Genomic DNA, 18,866 nt, shown 5'->3' with positions numbered 1-18,866 from the left:
AGCAAGAAGCACATCCTGGGGTATGGTAGATTTCAAAAAGCACTACCAGTTGATACCACCACCTTTCCAGTCCCCAAACTACCACTTCCTACCCCTGAGCCACTGGGCGTTTGTAGCCTCGAGGAAGAACACGCTGTAATGGTATCAAATATGTAGTTGCTCTATGGGTGGCCAAACTCAGACAAGTTTTAGGTAGGAAGGATCCTGCCAGGCTTGTCCCGTCCGTCTTGCCATATGTTCACAGCTATTGTCACCTGAACCAGGTGGGCTCATGGTGTCTGCCCTCCCATACCAGTAAGGCAGCACAGCCACATACATCCATGCTGCATCCCATTCCTGCCCACTCCAGCTTTCTGTACGGATGCTGTGACCCCATGGAGCAGGCAGGAGTTGGACACAGCACAGACATAACCTCAAAGGCTTCTTGTGGGACCCAACTCACAAGAACTAGTGGGGCTGAACCAAAGAGGTGGCGGATGTCTTGGGAGAGCCCTTGGGAGGTGGGTCTCAAACAGTGACAGGGAACGCGGAGAGGGATGTGAAAAGAGAGGACCCACGTTTTAAGTAAAGATGCAGTGTCTTACCTCACCTCTGCCCAAGCAGAGAGGTGACCCAAGCAGTGTCTCAGGAAGGAACTGTAGGCTCACTTAGAGCTGTAGGTGCACTTAGAGCCCTGTGATAGCTTCAGGAGGGAGCTTGTGATAAACGTGTTTCAGTTCTCTTTTCCAGCAACAGTTACAAAATGGCTTCAAAAAGCAGCATTTCTTTTAAAATATGAGAGTCAACAGATCTCATCTGTGCCATAATAGAGTTACCCACCGTTTGGTTCAAAGTCCTTCTTGGTATCTTTGACCGGTTATGGGTTAGGTTCCCAGCTGCTATACAAAAGTCATGAGAACTGCACTAAAACAGGCTCAACCAGAATTCTTAATAATAATATTGTAGCTGGTCAGTAATTAACTATGGCTCCCTCTAAGTTTTCAGGGCTTTACTAGCTGCCAATCAGTGCATTAAGCTGCTGAAGATGGAAAAGCTAAGACCCAGAGGATAGGCCAGTTACGGCAGAAAGAGGCCTTTCTCTGGGAAGCTGAAAGTGCCATGAATCCCCTGCTTCCCCTGGGATCAAGGCACAAGCAGTAACTCCACGAAGGCCCGAAGTGAGATAAAAGAAGATGGTGGAGCGGATAGGACACCTGTCTGACCAGGCAGCTCTCTCCTGAATTTACTGCTGTACACAGACCACCTGTCACAGGGACCATTCCGAATCTCTACTAAAACAGGGCTTAAAAGCAAGGCAAAGGCTATCGCCATCCCCTTAGACTCAGGTTACCAGAATGCTGAAGGGAGGATGCTGCTTGACCAGGGCTCCATCGGCAGTCAGGGAAAAGACGCAGCTCCAGTGAGCCACCATGCTAAAGGTCCAAATCGCCTCTGGGAAGTGTCCCTGTCCCGCCGCTGACTTCAGAGGCTGAGCACCCAAACTAAATAGTCCAGCTGAGCGCCTCATGAGCTGCAGTCAGCGTGCGTGCCGTACATGTCAGCCGGCTTCGCGACGAGCCGCCTTGCTGCGTCTGTGCGCCGGACTGAAATCCTGGCACGAACTGTGCCGACATAAATCACAAAAGCTCCCACTGACTTCAGTGAGCTCAGGATGGTACCACACACATGGCAGCACATCTGTAGGAAGTTCAGGACTTATCATTTGTTGCTCCAATATCGCCAGCTTAGTTCAAACTGGGAGATGCTGGGTTATACCTGGGGAAAGAGCAGTTTCCAGAAAAGGGACATGTATTTCCCCCTGTTGGCAGCTCTCTAACCACATACAGCACTGATTAATCTCATCGACCTCCTCCTCTCCGGCTCACAAAAGCCTGGTTTCCTTCTGCTTATCTGATCTCGCATACCAGCCCCACATCCATTACGCATTTCTGACCTTACCAGCAGCGTTGTAGCTTTGAGGGTTTAAGGGTGGAAGTGGGTTTGTGGGGAGAACGTGATTTATTTGAAAAACTCTTGCAATTGGAGGAACAAAAAAAAACAGACTGGCAAGTTTCAGGGCAAACAAGTGATCTTTTTTTATTCCTCCTCTTTCCCCTCTCTCAGACAAGGCTCCTTCTACCAGTTGCTCCGGTTGACTTGCCACCATCCCACACACAGAGTAAATACATCTCTCACCGCACAGTTGGGTGTCACTCCGCGGTTAACGTACTCCCTCCAAAAACCATGCTTGGACTCCTGTTTGGTAGAAGGGTGCACTAAAAGATACAGTGAAAGATCTTTCAATGCCTACGTGGGAGGTTCGCTAAGAAGAAACCGCCAGTTTAACGCGTTCTCATCTCAAGAGCTAATAATAGACAAAAATGTCACTACCGCTGCAGAGATTACTACAAAACTACACTTGCCGTTTCGCGAGGACTAGGCAGCTGGGCTCCAAACACCACGAGTCGACAGAAGGATGGGAGGCGGGAACAGCCGGGGTCCTTACACTTGAACAGAAAAATGCTCTATTTATACTTTGTGCCAAAAGATTGTACACTCAAACGAGCTGGGGTGGGGGGGCTGGGGAGGGAGGGAAGTCATTTCAGGTCAAGAATTGGGAAGTGATTCAGCTGACATTGCCTAGAGAAAATTTCAAAGTCTAAATAAAATTACGATCCTTTTGTTTGGAAGTATCTTTAAAGACTTACTCCATTTCCACTTCTTAAAAAATTCAATCAAGTCACTAAAATATCTAACCACGGACTTGGAATATTTAACTTGAAATATTTAACACTTATTTGGAATAATTTTGTCCAACCTTAAAATTAAATGCTTTGCTTAGAAAAATATTTCAATTAAAAAAAAAACAAAAACAAACAAACCTGTGATTTGCATAGCTCAAGTGATTAGAGAGAGCCCTTTGCCGTCTCAGCCTTGTCGCTCCTCTTGTGTGGCACTCGCCCCCCAGTCACACCTAGGAAGGATGACCTACAAGTATTAGGAAAAGCCTCGGTATGTTCTGTCCGCCTTCAATATACCCGGCTTTGTGTTACAAAAGTTACACTCCTCCTCTCTGATTTGCAAAGTCCCTGGCAGCCCAGGAAACCACTGGCCCGAAGCTACTGCTATCCTCTCGTCCTCCTGAAAATAAAGAACATTTTTCTTGCTTACACAGAGATCGCCTGGCCTGCGGTGAAGGTGTATTATGGGCTGTGTTATAACCCATCCCCTTCGGGCCTGCCCAGCTACCAGCAGCGGGGAGGGAGAAACACACCACCCAAAAGAGTGAGCTGTGCTAAAGCCACACGTCCTCTTGCTGAAACCGAATTTCACCCGTACCTCTGGCTCGTTCCCTGTCTATGAAGTGTCCCCAGATGTCGGGTGGATGCCGCATTTTCGGTTAGTATGGTTTTTTCCTTCCTATGGTTCCTGTGAGTTGGAAGCTGACAGAGGCAGAAGCGTTACTGCTGAACAAGACTTTTCTGGTACCAGGTCTGTTGGCAAGTACAGTATTTTCAGTAATTTCTGTTCAGAGGGGAAAAAAAGCTTAAGGAGGGTAGAGTCCTATTGAGTACTACTTTCTTACGCTCATTTGTCTTGGCTACCCTTGCTCAGCCCATCTCATTCAGAGACCTAAGAAGTCAATGCATTAAAATAAAACACTGTCATGGTTTTGGCCAAATTGGCCAATGACCAGCAACAGATGCTTCCCCCCACCTCTTGTACACGGAGAGGAGGAGGAGAGATAAAGAGATTTACGAGTTCAGAAGAAACTAAACTACTTTCATGAAACATTAATAATAAGATAAAAAGGAAAAAATAATGAAATAGACACAGTATATACAAAAACCGTATTAAGCTCCCAGGATGACATCACCGGCAGGCAGTGGGGAAGTCCCAGACTGGATTCAGTGATGGGTGGGAACTGGGTTCCACAGATGGAGTCAGGAACACATGGATCGGGATCAGAGGCAGATGAACAGGCAGGGTCCTCCTCGGACGTCAGCCACTGAAAGAAGAGAGCTGACCCTTTGATCCCTCGGCTTTTATACTGAGCTTGGGGCAGACGGGATGGAATACCCCTCTTGGTCAGTTTTGGGTCACCTGTCCTGTCTGCTCCTCCCCGCAGATGGGACCCCTCTACGCTACTCTTCTTCCGACCCTCCAACTGGGCAAATAACGAAATTAGCAGACCTGGGTTGTTATAGCAATAAGTATAAGCAAGAGCCTCGCTGCATACCGTTCCTTGGCACGAACTGTCTTATCACTCTGAACGAACCGTTTTTGACACAACATGCTGTTAATTTCAGAGTCAGAAGAAGCCTAGCTAAGAAATAAAATTACTGAACAGAAAGTTGGTTCTGTTTTACCTCAAACCAGGACACACACTTTCTTGAGATAAGCGCATCAAGCGTGCTCCCGTGCGCAAGTGCTCCCAGTACCTGGAAGGCTTTAGCCAAACGGTTGTACCTCTCCCAAGGGAAGCAACACACCGCACAACCGAACACCCCACTTGCCCTATGCCAACCCCATCGCGCCTGAAAAAGCTGAGACCAGCAGGGTTTTGCTCTTGAACAGTCCACAGATGCCCTTGTTGAAAAAGGTATGGTCCTCCCACACCATCGCGTGGGCAGGACCCAATAGACAAGGGGCTATCGGTAGATCTTCACACAACTTCAGAAAATGAGAACCTGTCTCTCCCATGACTTTTGCTCTAAGGAAGGGTCCTCCAAACCCTGCTCAAGGCAACACTTTGTGGTGTTCCCTTCTGTACACACGCGGAAAACCAGGCTCTGTTTCCCAAAGCAGATGAGGATGCTGAAGAACCAGGCAGGATTGCAGCTGAACGCTCAGGAGGAAGATGCGCAGAGGAGATCGTTACTTTTGCCGTCCATTGTTAAATTCTGCCAGAGAGCAGCTTTCATTATATTGCAAATAGTTTTGGCCACGGCTCCACTACCTCTTAGGTTTATTCAGTCAGACTGTTAAAAATTAATGAAGTGGATGCACTATTGATTTCAAAAGTGCACTTTGCATAGCATCCCAACTCAAACGCCGCTCCGTGCTGCTGGGGGAGCCTGTGGAGAGGCAATATAGTTAGCGTGTAACCCAGCCCTGTATTTTAGAGAACATAGAAATCCTTCTCCGCAGACACAGCACACACAAACTAAGCTTAAGAAAGTACTTTAAAGAGAGGCAGAAGATTTTTTTTTTTAAAAAAAAAAAAAAACCAAAAAAAAACCAAAAACCAAAATCCCTCCCTGCAACTTCAAGCGTAAAAGGTCTCATGTTCAACATGCATCACACAGGTCACCTGGGGATGGGAGGTCTCCCATTGATCCTGGTTAGGTGCTAATAATTTTTTTTCCTTTTCCCTTTGTCAGCATTTTAGTCATTGCTGGCAAACAATGCCATGCTTTTATCAGCTACACACGTTCTACTTCCTATAGAAGCTGTGCTGATGGAGAGGATGCAGAGCCAAAAGTCCCCCCATGCACTGAGCAGGGGTGGGGGGAGGCTGCAGGCACCTGAAGGCTGTGCCGAGGGGAAAGGAGAACTGGCGTTATTTCAGAAGTGCCAGGAAGGATGCAAAGGTCCAACAGAACTGCAAGAGGGAAGGAGGACAGGGACGGAATGAAGGGGAAAAAAATCCAAAGAATTTCAGACACATAAACTCCAATATATACATATATAAAAAACCACACAGAATCACAGAATGGTTCAAGTTAGAAGGGACCTTAAAGATCATCTAGTTCTAACCCCGCTGCCATGAGGAAAACAGCGAGTCTAATAACGTTTTTCTGTAATCACATACCTGCTGGGGAATGATCATATCCAGGCTGGATTTAACTACTGTTGTTAATCATGGCAATGAAATAAAACAGTACTAAGAATTAAATCAAGTATCACCACACCATACTCAGAAGTAAGAGCACCCTCAGGTGACGTGGACTTGGGGACTTCAATCCTGTTAACTACGGGGGCAGGGGACAGGGGACTCCTGTACTATTGGAGAGGGATCTGCCCCAGCCATAGGTGTCACCAGGACGGATCCAGCTGCGCTGTGAGTCTTCAGTTGCTGACAATTCTTTCGTTACACTGTACTTAACAGCCATGTAAACAGGCGGTTGAAAAATTTAGTCCACCAAACACATACTCGCCCCCAAATTAACACACAAAATCCAGAAGCATTGTCACATGATAAAAGAATGATTTATTAGAGCAACTTTATGATAAAATTATATAAAATAACAATTTATTTTTTTAAAGACATCCACAATATCACCTTGAAACAAAATGTACAGATACTGCCTATAATCCAAACAAAAATAAATTACCATTCAAAAAAAAAACCAAAAGCGGGGGGAAAAAAAAAAATCAGGGCAGGAGAAACAAATCAAAATTATACACAGCATTTCAAGAGGGCGTGGAAAAGAGAAAGTCATTAACCGATTCAAGTTATACAAACGTGTTTCAGCTTTACTCTCAGACAGCTCAGCTTGCATTTGTGTTGCATGCAAATGGAATGATCCAGTGAACAGTTCAGAACAGCAGAATCAGCAGCATAACAACAGCAGAGAGTGAAATAGGCACAATTCAGCACGGGGCACATCGAAAGTGAACAGGTAGTTCTGTCTGGTCTTTGCAAAAGTTATACACATTTACTGAACTTCAAAAATAGCTAGTGATCTGCAAACCAAGAAAAAAAAAAACTAGTAGAATCTCGCACTTAAATACTTTACACTTTTTAATCTTTTTCTTGTCTCCTCTTTTTTTTTTCAGTAGGCTGTATGTAAACATTCCACTAGTTGTACCTTTACTAAAATACTCAAAGATGATGCAGATGTTCTTTTCTCCTGGAGCATGACCACAACATGACATCACCATAGATACATTTAGGTCCTCGCTCACAAAGCTCGTACACATTCTCGCAGGAATTTACATTCACGCCATCAGAACAGAGTAATTGGTTTTTACATTTGAAAGCGTCAAACTGAGAACATGGTTTTCAAGTACAGTGGAAGAGGTGAGGGCTGGGATTTTGAAAGGTGCTCACAGCCTCAGGCACCCAAAGCGTGTGGAAACCCAAAAAGACCTGAGCACTTCTTTCCCTAAGACTTTGAAAATCCCACCCTCCGTTACATTTCTTTAGTCAGATACAAAACACATGAAAGCAATGTGGCATGAGAGCGACCCACAGGTCAGCGTCCCCCCTACCAAGCTCAATGCAAAGCCCATCCGTAGCTGATGGAAGCCAACAGGTACCTCCTGCACCGATCCTGGGTCACGCAGCGACACCACTACATGTCTGTTACGGTCACACTGGAGTCACACAGAGGTGTGTTTTCACGGTTGCATACAGTACTGCTTGTAAGAATGAACAATCAATGAAGGAGTGATAGTCAGGTGGCTAGCTCTTTGGCTTATCTGGAGCAGACAAGTGCAAATGGGATGTACTTCAGGAGCAGTGAATACAAGAAAAAATATGTTGCGTTTCATCATTGACCAGCAAAACTGTTTTAAATGCAAAGATCCAAGGATGAACGTTGTGTCTGGACACAGAAGCGTTTTGTAGTTTGGCTGAGTCACAAATAAAACAAATCAAGCTGTAAATCCTCCCCGTTTCTAAATTATAAACAGACACCGATTGTTGCATCCTTATTAATCACTTGAAGAGGTACCGTGTTTTGAGGGTTGATTTAATTGATGTAAGGTGTCTGTGGGCTCTCTCTCTAGTTCATAACAGACCAACCAAGGAAGAAAATCCGTCCCTGATGTGTTCATGAATGAAAGACGAATCAAGCAATTTTCAAGTGAAAGTAAACAGAAGTCCCGCCAAGGACGCATTGTAGCAAACCAAAATCCACTAGAGCATAGCCATTAAGATGTGGAAATGTGGGTAACAAATAGCAATAAAAGTCAGATGTCTGAGTAATTCACATGTCTCTACAGCAAAACTGAAACTAACATCAACACCTTATCTGTGAAGGTCCTTCAACTCCTAGTGAGTTGGGGTAGCACCTGGTCAGTTCAAACCCTAACTAAGAAGGGCTTGAAAAATTGTGTCTTATATGTCAGGAATGATACCACCACTTATGATATTCATCAAGGACACAGTCAGGTATTTCAAGAAAAGACAGATCAGAATAAACGACTGAATGAACACATTCAGATAGTGCGTATATTACAGGCAGAAGAACATCAAGGGCAAATTCTTTTTTTATTCTGCATTCATCCAGGCGAAATTCAGCAGATTTCTTCACAGAAGAGCATCTCCACACAAGCAGATGAGTCTTATAACCTACTGGAAATCTTGGAAGGATATTTGCACCTATTGTTTACCAGCCAGCATCTTGCACACTCAAAAGAAACTAACAGCCTGTTGGCACACTCCCATTTTGGGCCCGATCCTTTTTCTGCTGAAATTGCTACAAAGCTCCCACTGGCTTCACCAGGAAAGCAATCACGGTCTTTTCTAGTAAGACTAAACACTTTGTGAGCATCCCTACTTATTTAAGTTATTTTAACAGGTTCCCACTGTTACAACGTTCTAGCAGAAAAGCTCAGGTAACTACTGAAGCTAACTAAAGAATCCACCACCCACCCCAAAATATAAAGTCAGCACACAAGAAGCAGTCAAGCTTGGGAAACCATTTTCACTGGTTAAACTACACACTGTATGAGGGCAAAGTGGAACTCATCTGCTCACCCTTCCCAGTAAATGTATCCCCCACAGCTACAAAAGAATTTCTTTACCTCATTATTGTTCATTGACCAGGAAGAATGAAAAAGGAATCATTACAAGACAGAAAAAACTCGGAGCAAACACATCTGGAAGAGGTCCCCTCAAAACCAAAACTTTTGCTCTTAAAGCAACAAGAATTGCTTAGTGTTTTGCATTTTAACTGAAAGACAGAATACAAAAAACAACGTTTTTTAAACAAGAAATTGTTCAGTGCAGCTGCACATAGTCCTTAGCGCTTCTAGGACCATAACAGACCAAGAATAAAATTCAGACAAAAACCTCAAATATACCAAGTGCTTTATACTGCTGAATAGTTTCTGAAGAATACCACAGAATGGTGGTCTTCAAGCACTTTTGCATTGAAAAAGATTCATAACAGAATTAGCCGTAAAGGTGGAGCTACATTTAAGCCATTATTTTTTCAGTGCTGTCAAGTGAACGCTAGTTCACAGCAACTGTGCAATTAAGTTTATTATATGAGCCATTGGAACAGATGTTTTTCTTACAATTAGCTGATCACAAACATCTTAGTCTTTGGCCCAGCCAAGAGCATTTGTAGCTCATTGTATAAAGACTGTAAATTTAAAAAAACAAACACACAAAAAAAAAGCAGCTTAAAGACAGCATTTGTACTGAAATCATGAAAATTTGGCAAGCTAAACTGTAAAATCTGTCTTTTTGTACCTACCCCAACTTTAGGCCTGAAACATCACCAAAAATAGTAACTGTATTAGTAGTCTTTACATTCATACCATTATTAACTTTTACACTTTCCCAAGAGAAAACCAAAGGGTTTATTCTGTCTTGTTTTGGGTTTTGGACTGAAAAAAGGATGCACAACTTCAGTGTAGTTGCCTTTTTAAGACTGCTGAAAAGGACTTTTTACACAACTGTACTAAGAGTTTCTGCTAGAAACCCCTGATATTGCACGATCATTCTGTTGGATTTGCATGTTGATTCCAACAGAGTTGTAATGCTTCACTTGTAGACTTAAAAAAAAAAAAATAAATCAAACAAATAAAACCAAAACAAATATAGTACCAGAAAAAGTGTTTTTAAATTGCGCCTCATTACAACTGAATCATTATAAACAGGCCAATGCAAGAACACTTTAGCTTCGGCAGTACTGAATGGAGCGTATGCAAAGCCTGTTTTCTTATGGCACACTGGAAGAATAAGTGAGTAATTTTCTAAAAATCAGTTCGCCTCTATGCTGAATATGTGCTGCTCCACAGTGCTAGTCTTGTTTAAAAGGCATACACAGACTTTCCATTCACCCTCACAGCATAGATTTTTGATTTTTTTTTTTTTGTGCAACACGTTAGCAATCTAAACAACTGCTCCACACAAACTGTCCACAAACCACTCATACACAACACTAATGCGACAGTAGATTACAATATGATAGCAATACAAAATATTGTATCAGATCACATATTTCTCCCCATCCGGAATGAAACTTGAATCTTGTAAGCTAGAAGACCCACAGTTCGATTTCTGCGTGTAGCTTCTCATCTGTGCTGGGGACAAAGTCTCCAGCGTGGACCCAGAAGTGTTAGCAGTCCTGACTTTATTTGCTGTAGATTGTTTAGCAGCAGAAGATGATTTGTTACTGGCAACTACATCCAAGTTTCCAGTAGGGTCAACGATAGCATTTATGACTGATGGGGGGTGGAGGGGAGGGAAAAAAAAAAAAAGTGAGACACACACAAACATATTAGCAGCAGAATTTCCTAACAGAAGGTTGCTGCCTTCATTTTGAACGCAGCAGGCAGTACTCATGTACATTTTAGTCATGATATTTTCTCCATTAATACCTTCAGGCCTAAGCAGCTTCAATTAGCAAAACCTCTCCCAAACTGAAGCTATGAGGACATTCAACTTTCTGGTTAAACTGGAATTAACCAATCATGGTTAATTGAGATTAAGTTTCTAGATGATACAAGAGCTTGTCTTGCCTCTTCTGTTGCACAAAGCTCTATGTGCAACATTCAAGCCCAAAAAGCATAGCACAGTTTATTGGCTAAAAAGAGCTGCTAAACATTATTTCAGCACAACAAACCTTTGCCAGTTCATCTTATGGGAATATGCTAATTACCACAAACAAAGCATTTCCACAGCAACAACTTCCACATTGCAAAAGTCAACGATTTTCTCAAAAATTGGCAGCACAAGATAAATCTACTGTTCATTCCATATGCACTTGTCAGAGAGCACTATGCTAATAAACTAAACTTCTGCATCCTTTCCCAGCTTCCGCTGGCAAATCAAGATATATTATTTTATTTTGTGCAACTTACTGACATTTGAGAGTCAAAAAGAACATTTTACATGACCAACCTTCAAGCTGTTTTTGAACTCTCCTGAGCTCCTTCAGGATAGAACTGATTTCCTAGAAACAAAAGCATCAGAATGGAAAATTAAAATTAAGCAACAAAGTACTCAACTGTCACAGAAAGCTAGTCTTGCTCCTTCTGCCTTATCTCATCAAGAAGATTCAAAGTCAGTTCCAACCTTGCTTATTTAACAGAAAAGACAAAGCTAGTATCCACAAAAATGATCAGAGGGCTGTTAACACCTCTCCTATGAGGACAGGCTGAGGGAGTTGGGGTTGATCAGCCTGGAGAAGAGAAGGCTCCGGAGAGATTTTCTTGTGGCCTTTCAATACTTACAGGGGGCTTATAAGAAAGATGGGCACAGACTTTTTAGTAGCAGGGCCTGTTGCGATAGGACAAGGGGCACTGGCTTTAAACTAAAAGAGGGAAGATTTAAACTAGATATAGGGAAGAAATTTTTTTTACGATGAGGGTGGTGAAACACTGGCACAGGTTACCCACAGAGGTGGTAGATGCCCCATCCCTGGAACCATTCAAGGTCAGGTTGGACGGGGCTCTGAGCAACCTGATCTAGTTGAAATTGTCCCCGCTCATTGCAGGGGGGGTGGACTAGATGACCTTTAGAAGTCCTTTCCAACTCAAACTGTTCTATGATTCTATGATCACAGCTACACAGGTCCTGCAGTCACATGTTAACTTAGCATTAACCATATTTTCTAGGTCCATTACTGTACTTAAATCCCTATTGAGAGTCTCCATAAATGACAATAAGAGGTCATGAGAGCATGAACACCACCCTAGGGCTGAAGCCTTTTTATTGCCCTGTTATCCAACTGTTACAGGCGAAGAAAACAAACATTTATGAGAAACACCTGTCTACAACTGAAGCTATGGGAACCACATGGTAGGTGATGCTTTAGTAGATGTTAGTAGGGGTCTAATGACCCTGAACTTGAACATCTGTTAAGGGACTGGGTTTTTGAAGACGAATCACAAAGAGAGAGGGAAAGAGTTTGGTGAAACACAACAGCTGCAGGAGCTCACTTTGTCACACTTTAAACAGCAACAAAACCCAGCAGCTCAACACACATAAACGGACTAGAAATTTCAGAAATAGATGTGAGAAGGGCCGGAGCTTGTTATTTTGGTTTCTTACAAAGCTTTCATGGATGCAAGCCTGCAATGTGTTCACTTGTTCGCATGGTCTTACCTTGTTTGATGTCTTCAGAATTGGCACTTCGTTTTCTGAATTAATTTTGGCCTCCATCTCCTCCCAGGTCCTTTCTGAGTTTTGAAACAGAATCCTGTAGCACAAAAAGTTGAGTGAGTCTTAAAATTGCCATCCAAAAGCTGCTTGTTTAAAAGACTTAATTATCACAAGATGTGGCAACAAAGGAGATTAGTGGATTAGCTATCAGACAAAGCACCTTTCAGCTGATACAGGAACAATCCAAAGTCCTTCCCTAACTGATGTCTCCTAGAGCAACAATACGCTTTGAAGAGCTTTCACAAGCCTTGGTGACCTGCAAGCTTTCTAAGAGCCTTGGGACAGGGAAGAGGAGGCAATCCACCAACAGGAATACATTTTCTGCTAACTCCTTGCACAGGCAACATTTCAAAATTAAGGCGTCAACAGGCATTACAAATCCAGCATTAAAATTCCAAAGGCCAAACATAAGAGGAAAAGAGGTGGCAAATAATCATGTTACCTCTTGTTCACTACACACGTAGTTTCCTACATCTAGATTCCCTGCGTCTTGGTAACAAGACTTTCCAAGACAACAATGCATTATCTTCTGCAAGTAGCAAGCCAACAAACTCAGCAGCAAGTCAACATTTCAGGCCAGGGCTAAAAAGTTACTTACTTCATTTTTTCTGCTAGATTTTCTGTATTTTCACGGATCGTATGTGATAACTGGGACACTGGGTTCAACATCAGATTGTCAAAGATTACCTAAAATATAAGGGCAGGTCAGAGAACTTTTAGCAAAAGTGGCATATTACAAAACTAGAAATTTTTACAGTAAATGATCTCCACTGAAACATCTTTATCTTTGGGGATGGTATTTGAAGTTCAAGGGAGATTAAGACGACATGGAGCTTTGTTGCAGCACTTTGGCAAAAAGATTAATACTAACTTGTTTGGATTTTTTTTTCTTCAGAAGTGTACAAAGAGACAGAGTTGTCTACAGTAAGATAACTATTTAAGCATTTCTGAAAGAAAAAGCTTAAGACTTTTCAAGCCTCACAGGCATCTTTCCTCCCTGCAAAAACGTAAAAACCCAAATCACAATGGAAAAAGTCCCTCAATCAGTCTCACTGAAACCATCTAATGTGATTTATATGAGTCCAAGCCACCTTCGCAGCCATGTAATCCCACCATGTTACATTCTGCTTTATTAAAAACAATAACAACAAAAAAATACCAAACCCCAAATATTCGGGTCCCATGGTGCAAAACGACCCCCAGGCTTCTGCCAGAAAAGCCCAAATCAGCTGGGGGCACACTCAACCTGCATCTTTTATTCAGCTTTGGCATGTCTCTACAGGGGAGTGAGGGATTGCTTCGAGTCAGTCACAGGACAGGATCGGTACGCTGGGTGGCTCAGCCCAAGGTCCCCTCCGTCAGCCTGTTTGTGTCACACTCCCTCTCCAGAGCAGCAGAGTGACTGTGCTGGAGCCCAGCTCTCCCCCCCTGCCTGCTCTGCCTCCCCGGAGCCTCTGCCCCAGCTCTTCCTTCTCAACCAGAGCCAGCAGGCAGAAGCAACAGCAGAGTGTTGCATCAGCAGCCTGCTCCTCCGCTCTCTGTCACCATCACCCCATTACAGCCCTCGCTCCAACGTCATTCCCAGCCTCAAGCTTCGGGTCAGGCTTCCTCACCCTTTAGCATCATGCCAGTGATTTCCAGGCTACCCTGCTCTCTAGCTCCAGAAGAATCGCATCACGTTGTGAACGTTGGAGGGAACAACGCAGAGCAAGTGGCTTGCTGCCTGCACAGCAAGCCAGCTGTGCCACGGCACTCGAGCCCAGCTGCAGAAACTCCTCATAAGATGCAGATCCTGCCACTGCTGCTGTATGGGGAGCTCTGACCAGCATACCCATTGCAGAAAAATAAGGTGCCTTTATCGATTAGGAACAACTGTTTTCATGCCATGATTTCTTGCCATTAAACTATCTGTGCTGCAGATTTCAAAGTCGTGATTTTTTTGCTTTTTTCTTTAAAGGAGCACTGAAATAGCCTAAGCGGGCTCTGACACTGAATGCCTCCTCTCAAACAGCAAGTGACCAAGCCTCTGGTTTTAATGGAGTTCTACACAAGAGAGGAAATTTCCAGTCAGTATTGGCAAGAAGGATGATTCTGTTCCTCCTTTTTTTTTTTTTTTTTTTTTCTTTTTTAAACACAGTTTCTATACCTACAAGTCAGGGCTCCTGAGAAGTGCCTTTTTTTTTTTTTTTTTTTTTTTGAGTAGCCTCCTTTGGCAGCTTAGAAAGAGCAGGTATACATACTGCAGCTTAAAGCAATGTCATATATGAAGCAAAGAAAAAGGTGGCCTGCCTCCTCACGGTTTCTTGTCCTTGTTTTTCTTGAGGGATCCTCTTCTCTATTATCATTCATATTTTGGTCAAAATCCTTCAGTTCCACTGATCCCGGAGGCACTTTCTGGTAGTTCAGACTTGCTTCTGGAATGTGCTGCACCAACTTGGAAATAATGAGTAATGAGTCATTAAAAATTAGTAGGGAAGGAGGCACACAGGCACTCACTGCAGGTATTGCAGATTTTCAGGCAAGTCCCAGAGGAACACTGATTCGTTTAAGACTTGTTCAGACAGGTATGGGTTCCTAAGCAAATTACTAGACCCCAATCCTGAAAGCATCTACCCACTGGAGTCATCCTGCAAAACTCAGTGGGGCCATTCCACTTGGTAATTTTGAGACTTCAACATGTAGTTGAAAAGTATATCTTTGCCTTTTTTGAATTCAGGCTAAAACTCAAAAAGGCCCTGTTTTCCCATATCTTATGTTTTAATATATCAATGAAACATTAAAGCCACACTAAAATTAATCAGTAACCATTCAGTAACACATGGAAGAGATGAAAAAGCAATACAAAACCACTGACAATGCAAATAATTAACAGGAAGAACAGAAAAGGCAAGACACCTACTCCTGTTTGACTGACAAAAACTCTAAAAGAAGGGGAGGAAAATAACAGTGACAAGACAGAGATACAAAAATAATGGGATGGAAAGTGCACCTGAGATGGATATGCCAGCCGAAAAGATCTACGAGCAATCTGTGTTAAAACAGAAACAAAGAGGTCAATGCTAGTGAATGACTGTGACAGCAAGTATCAAAGAGAACACGTGGTTTGGGGTTATTTTGGGCTGACATTCCCAAAAGCACACTCCTGAGGACCAGCACTCGATGCCCACCCCCCGCATGCACTGAAGCCCACGGAGGTCCTGGTCACCAACCAGTTCTGCAGAGGTGGTCTCAGGCAGCTCCCCAGTTACTTCGAAACAGACTGTGCTGAGTGAAATCCAGCAGCCCTCCAAGCACAGAGAACGGGCTAATCATACAGCCCAGGAGGCTCTTTGGTTGGCAAAGCACACAGCTCTCGCGAGGAAACCGTGTGCCATCCAAGGTCCAGGCTTCCTACACCCTACGCAATAGCACTTGGGTTATACAAAGGCAGAAGGTACGAGATATGGTAGAGGGGCGCAACAGCCAAAATGTTTAGCTAATAAGCTTCTCTTTTTTTAAGCATCCTTTCCTGAAGCGCAGAAACAGTCAATTAGGCTGCTTGCAGCAGTGAAATAGTGTCAGAAGGGAAGGAGATATTCCTACAGTCCAGCAGTTCTCAGCACAACCAGTTGAAAACACCCTAAGGGCAGCACCTGCTCCCAAATCACCAGGAGGTTTTCATATGTGACCTGGTCTGTTCTCATGCTTTCTGTTCGGTCACACCTGTAAGCATTTCCTCTCATCATACCACCACTCACACTGAGTACGTTAAACAACAACTTAATGAACATAATTGGGATCTTGAGTTTTTGCTATATCATTATCAACTTTAAAAAGTACCAACCAAAAGAATTTTGTGCGGGGCTAAAATTTGCAGAAGTGCCCAGTGATTTGTGATGACCCACTTGACTCTGCTTGCAGCAGCTGAGCCTTTAATTTGACTGCTCGGCTCTGCGGAAAGCTGGGTCCTGTAAAACCTACAAACCCACAACCCAAGGCATCCCAAAGAAACCATGGCTTTGGTAAACAGGAATCACAAAGGTTTCACCCCTGCTGGACCCCTTTTCTGTTTTGTTTGTGACTTTTTGCTTAATTTGTAGCAGTACTCAGCTATGCCAAGAATCTAGGTTATTATAAACTATACAGCTGAGACTACAAAAACAAACAAAAACATCCCAAACATGCACTGGGGAAACTGAAAACCTCCCTGGCAAACATCCAAGCCAACACTGGACCTGAAAGGACAGACCATGAAGAATAAGGTTTAAATCTAAGGCTGCATTTTAGCTTTTAAGAGAACACTCATTATTTTAATCTTTAACCAAGCTTCGTAATAAAAGTAATTTAAAAAGCAATTCATTTGATGCCGAGAAATGCTGTGCCGCAAAGTGATGCTTCTAGTATGGCATTAAACCCTCAAAAGTGATTCCAGCATCAGCACTTTTTTTCCCCTGCATTTTCCCCCACTTTATTAGAATAGATATAAATATTTAGTAGTAGAAAATCAAGAGCTAGCAGAATGGCATACAACACTGCAGGAGCCAGAGCAGTATAAGACAGTCACACACAGAAAACATTTCTTATTCATATATTTCCTTTTATGAGATGCTTCAATACATTACTATTTAACTAAAATAGCTATTTCTCATCTCTATGTCCTTTCCTAGAATATTTAATATAAAGTTGTTTAATAAATACTCACAAAATTCACAGTGTTTAGCATCACACACACTGATCTTCAGAGATTTCCTAGCAACTTCCCTGCATTAAGCCAAAATAATTATTTTAGCAGAGATTCAGCAGCACCCAGACTGAGGGAAGCGTGCCCGCTGATTCTACTCTAGTTCCAAAGACGGGATGTGTGTTTATTAAACCCACATCAGTTTACACTGCTCCTATTCATAACATGACCCCCAAGATGCACAGTTCAGGATCCCAAGCTGTTCAGGATTCGACTCTACATCCCAGCACTGCCAGTAGAAAGTCCTGCTGATTTAACCTGTTCCTGGCCATCGTTAACATACAGCAAGCAGCTTCACTGATGCACGGTGGCATTTTGGGTGTAACTCAAATGGCCTCCCAGCCACTGGTCCTGCTGAAATCACAGTGCTGTCCTACCCTGTTTGGAGGAGACTAATTAAAAGCCTTTATGGTGGTTTCAGCCAACACTGTCTGAACACACCAAAGATTATGGCTCTGGATCCATCTTCGCAGGCTCCTACCAGTGCTTCTTCCTTTACACCACTGTAAGATCTTAAAATCTGCTCCAGCAGCTGGTACTGCTGGGAGCATTACCTACAGCGCGACACAGCCCTATGTTTGCTCTCCTGACTACTGCAAGGGGGCTGCCTCCTCGTCCCACACAGCGCACAGCACCGCTGCAAAGCCATGTCGCAGAGAAACCTTCAATTCGCCTGGGTCCGAGCAATCCTGGCTTTGAAATCCTGCCATTCAGCATCACAACCACATGCTTTGGGAGCCCACCATTTCGCACAGAGTAAAACACTGTTTTGCAGGTGTTCTTCCTCTAGCAGCAGAGGACATCCCTCTGTATGAGCTGACTTATGGCCGTACCCTTCAGTGACACCTGACAAAAAAAATAGGTATGCTGATTTTTCTGGAGGGAAGCAGTGCTGAGTACTGTTCGCTGCCAACCCACAGAGAACGTTTCATTTTCAAGTGAGAAATAAGGTAGATTTGTCACCTTAACTGCTCAAAAAGAAAAATACAAAAGGCAGTTTTGCAGGTGTGGCACTTGCATGGAAAGAAAGCAGTAAAACACTTTATCTCAGAGCCTGAAGTTATTGCGAAACATTTGTGCACTGTGGCTCCTAACAGCCTCAGGGAAAAAAAACCCTCCCTGAGCAGGCTGCAGTTAACCTCAGTTTAACACAAGCACAGCCACACTCGCCTGATCTTCTGGGTAACTCCCTAAACTTCTGCTTTGCACCTTCAGTGATGAACACAGCAGGGTCACAGGGCCTCCAAGTACTCTCTTGGCAGAGTAACAGGTTTGGTCCTCAGCTTCGAATCCTGCTTAGGACAGGCCTGCAATCCTCACAACAGTCAAAGACAACAGAGGGCAAAGAAGCCCACCTAAACAGCAGATAAAGCATGGCATGTATTTTTTTTTAAGCCCACAGCGGGTGGCAGACAGGAGAGAATTTGGATTTAAACAGCACCAAAGGCAATTTTGCTTTAGCAGCTGGAGCCTCCTGGTGACCTTGCAGCCAAGTTTGAGCTGAGCTGAGTCCCTGCACTGTGGCACTGCTGAGCCAAATTAAGAGATCACCTCTCTCATCCCCATTCCACAGCAGACAAACCATGTTACACAGTTCAGGAGGATGCCACAGCTTCACTGAAGAGCTGAAGGACAGCTCTTCTCAAGCTACCTGCCTTCCTCCTTGTCCACCTTGTTGGCTGGAGAGCAGAGTCCTGGCCCTCGCCCACCAACACAGATAGGGGGAACAGATTCAAGTAACATCTACACAGCATTTCAACAGCCCTGGCAGAAAGGACACAGCAGAGGTACAAAACACATAGTTGATACAGAGCGTAC

At 43.6% G+C, this 18,866-nt stretch overlaps 1 protein-coding gene across 8 annotated transcripts in view; it reads right to left on the bottom strand.

Moving 5' to 3' along the window:
* Window positions 1-6,176: 6,176 nt before the first annotated feature.
* Window positions 6,177-18,866, bottom strand: part of CEP170B (centrosomal protein 170B) — a 59,911-nt gene continuing 47,221 nt past the window's right edge. For 4 of the 8 annotated variants that reach the window (XM_054200283.1, XM_054200287.1, XM_054200289.1 and 1 more), the window contains 5 exons: window positions 14,618-14,761; window positions 12,927-13,015; window positions 12,272-12,365; window positions 11,066-11,117; window positions 6,177-10,386 (listed from right to left, as the gene is read on the bottom strand). In XM_054200283.1, the coding sequence (XP_054056258.1) occupies window positions 10,151-10,386; window positions 11,066-11,117; window positions 12,272-12,365; window positions 12,927-13,015; window positions 14,618-14,761 (615 nt within the window). In that variant the 3' untranslated portion in view covers window positions 6,177-10,150. Of the gene's footprint in view, window positions 10,387-11,065; window positions 11,118-12,271; window positions 12,366-12,926; window positions 13,016-14,617; window positions 14,762-15,317; window positions 15,357-18,866 lie in introns of all 8 variants that reach the window. The other 4 variants (XM_054200282.1, XM_054200286.1, XM_054200284.1 and 1 more) reach the window with 2 other exon arrangements.

Source organism: Rissa tridactyla, chromosome 4 (genome assembly GCF_028500815.1).
Source record: "Rissa tridactyla isolate bRisTri1 chromosome 4, bRisTri1.patW.cur.20221130, whole genome shotgun sequence".
NCBI lineage: Eukaryota > Metazoa > Chordata > Aves > Charadriiformes > Laridae > Rissa > Rissa tridactyla.
Note: the sequence above shows the minus strand (reverse complement) of the source record. Positions and strands in the feature narration are given on the sequence as shown.